At 33.8% G+C, this 4,174-nt stretch overlaps 1 protein-coding gene across 1 annotated transcript in view; it reads left to right on the top strand.

Moving 5' to 3' along the window:
- The first annotated feature begins 2,323 nt into the window (after positions 1–2,323).
- The window catches only part of LOC117103716, a 14,304-nt gene continuing 12,453 nt past the window's right edge, over positions 2,324–4,174 (top strand). The window contains exons 1-2 of the mRNA XM_033244320.1: positions 2,324–2,345; positions 3,522–3,575. Of these exons, the coding sequence (XP_033100211.1) occupies positions 2,324–2,345; positions 3,522–3,575 (76 nt within the window). The remainder of the gene's footprint in view (positions 2,346–3,521; positions 3,576–4,174) is intronic.

Below are 4,174 nucleotides of genomic sequence, written 5' to 3'. Positions count from 1 at the left end.
CGTCGCAATTTCCATGAACAGGCAAATACGAAGATCACGATTGAAAAATTATTACTTTTTGATGCTAATTTCTGACCTGAAAAATTTGTTGCAGGATTGTAGATATAAGGTCACAATGTTTATATCAATCTATTAATTAACTAGTAATTAACTAACTTAAAATATTAATTAAGATTAGTATTAATTAAGATATTCGTAAAGTTCTTGTGAAATTTATTTACATAATTGCAGTTTATTTATACGGCATTTCGACAGATATTCGTCACCCCGTGTGAACCATCCTGAGCTCTGCTTACCAAAAATACGCGGTAATCGCGCGATAGTATTAGCAATTGCATACAATTATTAATTAGATTGATATTGATATGATATGATCAAGGTGTTCTCTTCATGGGTAGCAAAAATTATCTTTTAACATATTTGTTGTAAATTACAATAGAATGTGGAACAAACGATTTGTTATAGCGTTTAGTACGACTAGGTAAAGAGCGAATACGGATATGGGATGGGAGAAAATTGTACTCGTTGTAGAGTGGATGATCATTTTGAGAAAGTAGGCGTCTTACCATGGAGAAAACACCTGCATTATACTTAAAATTGAGCTTAGAAGAATCTACTCCTATTGCACGCCCCGCCCTTTTAGTGATCTTCGCCAACAATCCCTTATATTTTTCATATAAGCTAGCTTCCCATATAATCCGACAGAAAGAAATCACACAGAGTATCATTGATTGGTAGAATATATCTAGAATTTCTTTATCAACATTAAATTTCCTAAGTTGCCGTAACATATTGCCGTTATGAATGTACGGTATTTTATAAGATTATTTTTTAAAACAGAATAGAATAGGTAACATTTTATTGAAAAAAAACAACAGATTTTACATCTATAGACGTAAGTTGATTTAATATGCTGAATCATTATTAATGGTATAGGCCTATACTTATTATATATTTATATAAATTAATCAACAAATATCTTATTAATCACACTATCGCAAATAGGCCTATTGAAGTATTATTAATTCTTTATTAAAGCATTATTCGTGCACCTTCATTATTATTTATTATTATTATCATAATTATTATTATTATTATTATTATTATTATTATTATTATGATTATTATTATTATTTTATGTATTATTTATTAACCATACTAACATTGAAAACATGAATTATGTGAATAAAATTATCATAGAAAATAAACTTATAATTTATAAGATTATTTTTTAAAACAGCAGAATATAATACCGTAGATAACATCTTTATTTAAAAAAAGCAGGTTTTGCATAGACGCAAGATGATTATATGCTGATTCATCTAATTAATTTAACAATTTTTATTCATTTCGAGCACTGTTATTATATTATTATTATTATTATTATTATTATTATTACTATTTTATTCTAAATTTTTTTTGTTTTATTTTTGGTTTTACGTATGGGCCTAGATATAATATGTATATATTTAATAATTAGAAATAATTATAATTTAATTGTAAAACATATATAATATAATGTTAAAAATATTATAGGCTAGGCTAGAGACCTAACCAATTATTGATACCATAATCTATAGATAAAACATCCATTTGATAATTAAACAGCAGCTTTTCGAGTGGCAGTGCCGATAGAAAACTGCAGTGTTATGGCACTGCGGCAGTGCCGATAGAAAATCGGAGCTTTTTTTGCACTGCGGCAATAATGCCAATAGAAAATAACAGCTTTTTTCGCATTGTGGCAGTGCCGATAGAAAACAGCAGCTTTTTGACACTGCGGCAGTGTCGATAGAAAACAGCAGCTTTTTGGCACTGCGGCAGTGCCGATAGAAAACAGCAGCTTTTTTTTAGCACTACGGCAGTGCCGATAGCCTCAGCCGTAATCAGAGTGTGTGCTGGCAATTTATCCTCCTCGGAAATAAAGGCCGATTTCCGAGCAGCATTTGTCGAAAATTAGTTTGGAACTATTTTGAATATATAACCAATGTATTATACAGAAGTTAAGTTCTGTGCACCTTTTGCCTAGCCATTTTCTGCGCAAATTTGAGCTAGCTTTTGAGGTATCATCATCCACATTCCACGACGAATAAACTGGCATTTTAATAGGGCCAGCCTGGCCTATTATATAATCACTAGCCAGGTCTAGGCTGCCTTCCAATAGATAGTTCCATGGATCAATCATTAACATGTAAATTACTGTACTTTATTCAAAATAGTGTTCGTCTAATGTTATAGTTCGACTAAATTAAGGGCTTCGGCCTACATCGCGCCAGGCAGTAGAGTAGCATTCCGTATTCTATACATGATACAGTACTGCATACATATGCTAGGCTATGCCTACACAGGTAAGACAAGTTGGTAACAAACCTATTTAACGCCATTTCTAAGACCACTTCCAAGACTTCCATATTCCAACCGGCAAACGTATTTGTTCGAAAGATTCATTCTTCAAAAATGCAATCGACATATTAAATTATTATTATTAAATGTTTTCGCCAATCCCGATTTTTCAATTTTCCACTCGCGACGACCATTCTCATCATCAGTTGGCTGCAGCGTGACCACTCACAATTTTTAATATACCCAATGGATGACTGGGTCGAAATTACCCAAGATTCAGCAAAAATTGCCCAAAATTACCCAAGCTTCCTGAAAATGCATTAAAATTTGAAAAATACGTGTTTTTCGCATGTATAGTTTCCCTTTTAGTTCAATTTATAAACAAATGTTGTATTGTAATTGTTTGTGTTAATTGCTGCGAAGCAGCCAATTCATATTCTCGACAGCAATTTGACCTCTGAAAGGTCATTGTTTGTCAAAAAACGAGTGCCTAAGACGACTGAAAAGCGGAGTTTCCTTCTTTCGTTCTGCCGGGTAAAATCAATTACTTTAGGCGATGTTTGTAGACTAACCTACTCGTACCAATGCACAGTGGGCCAGATTGAAGTCAAAGCGTGCCAAAATTAATTACTCATTACAGAAGCTAACCTGAGCGAATACAAGACTTATCTAGAGGTTTTCATACCCGTAGAATTCAATAAAAGCATTTTCAAATTTATGTGACGTCATTTTTGTACTGTTTTCTGATTGGACGATGTCAGTTTTCATTGTAATACCAGGGAACAGTGAAATTACAAATTAATTTTGAAATGTTTAAGGAGGTTTGGGACAAAAGAACTACTGTGGAAAACTTTTTGTATTTTCCATGACATCATCAAAATACAGTTTTCTGATTGGACGGGGCCAAAAGTGGCATAGGCCAACATTAAAATTTCTATTGTTAATCTTACAGTGAATATAAATCAAAATCAAAATTCATAATTCCAGACAACCTAATTTTACATTTTTTAAATGTGTGTTTGCATCTGAGATTCCATGGAATTATCAGACATTGCCTACACCAATGTCATGATAATGATAATCATATATTGTCATATAATTCCGTCCCCAATCGTATTAGGCCTATATTGTAAAAGTATCGATAGTGGTTGTTTTATGGTGTTTTTTTTTATAATTCTCAGTGCAGTATGAACAAGGAGGCTTTGAAGAGGAACTTTTGCTGTCCTCTTTGACAGGTATACTGTACCACCAGGATAGCAATGCTTTTTTGCTACTATTTATTTTGGTGTAAGGAGGAGTCTCATTTTACTATGGAGCTACAAAGATGGACAATGTTTCATCTGTCGTGAAAGATTCCAGTTTGCGCCTCAGGGGTGACGCCAGCAGGGGGAATGGGGCAGGGTCCCCGTTGAGGAAAGCTTCCCCCTCCCCCCACCCCGGCGTTGGGGAGATAAACTACAATTCGTCAGGGAGAAATAAAATGTGTATGTATTTTCTACATATTAGTAGACTCTAAAATCGATTCTTCTTGAATACCCCTTGCAATGCTGCAAGAAGTTCAGTGCGTACATTTTATGTCAACATCTCTTGTACTTTACCCTTGTGCGATCTCTCTGAAAAGATCCCACCATACTTCGATAGGACGTCCCGGTTTGGGTCTGTTTTAAGTCTGTTGTGGGTTTTCTGCTGGTGTGGAAAGAATATCTCTGTTCTGTGTCAAAACATTAATAACTTCATCAGAAAATGGAATCCTGTTGTCAAGCCACGAGTTATTTTCTTTAGAAACCCGGAAAACACGTGTTTACGTTCTTATAACGTTCTTATCGAACGTTGT

This window comes from Anneissia japonica, unplaced genomic scaffold (genome assembly GCF_011630105.1).
Source record: "Anneissia japonica isolate Jap-2015-1 unplaced genomic scaffold, ASM1163010v1 scaffold7640_len123960_cov104, whole genome shotgun sequence".
In the NCBI taxonomy this organism is placed as follows: domain Eukaryota; kingdom Metazoa; phylum Echinodermata; class Crinoidea; order Comatulida; family Comatulidae; genus Anneissia; species Anneissia japonica.
Note: the sequence above shows the minus strand (reverse complement) of the source record. Positions and strands in the feature narration are given on the sequence as shown.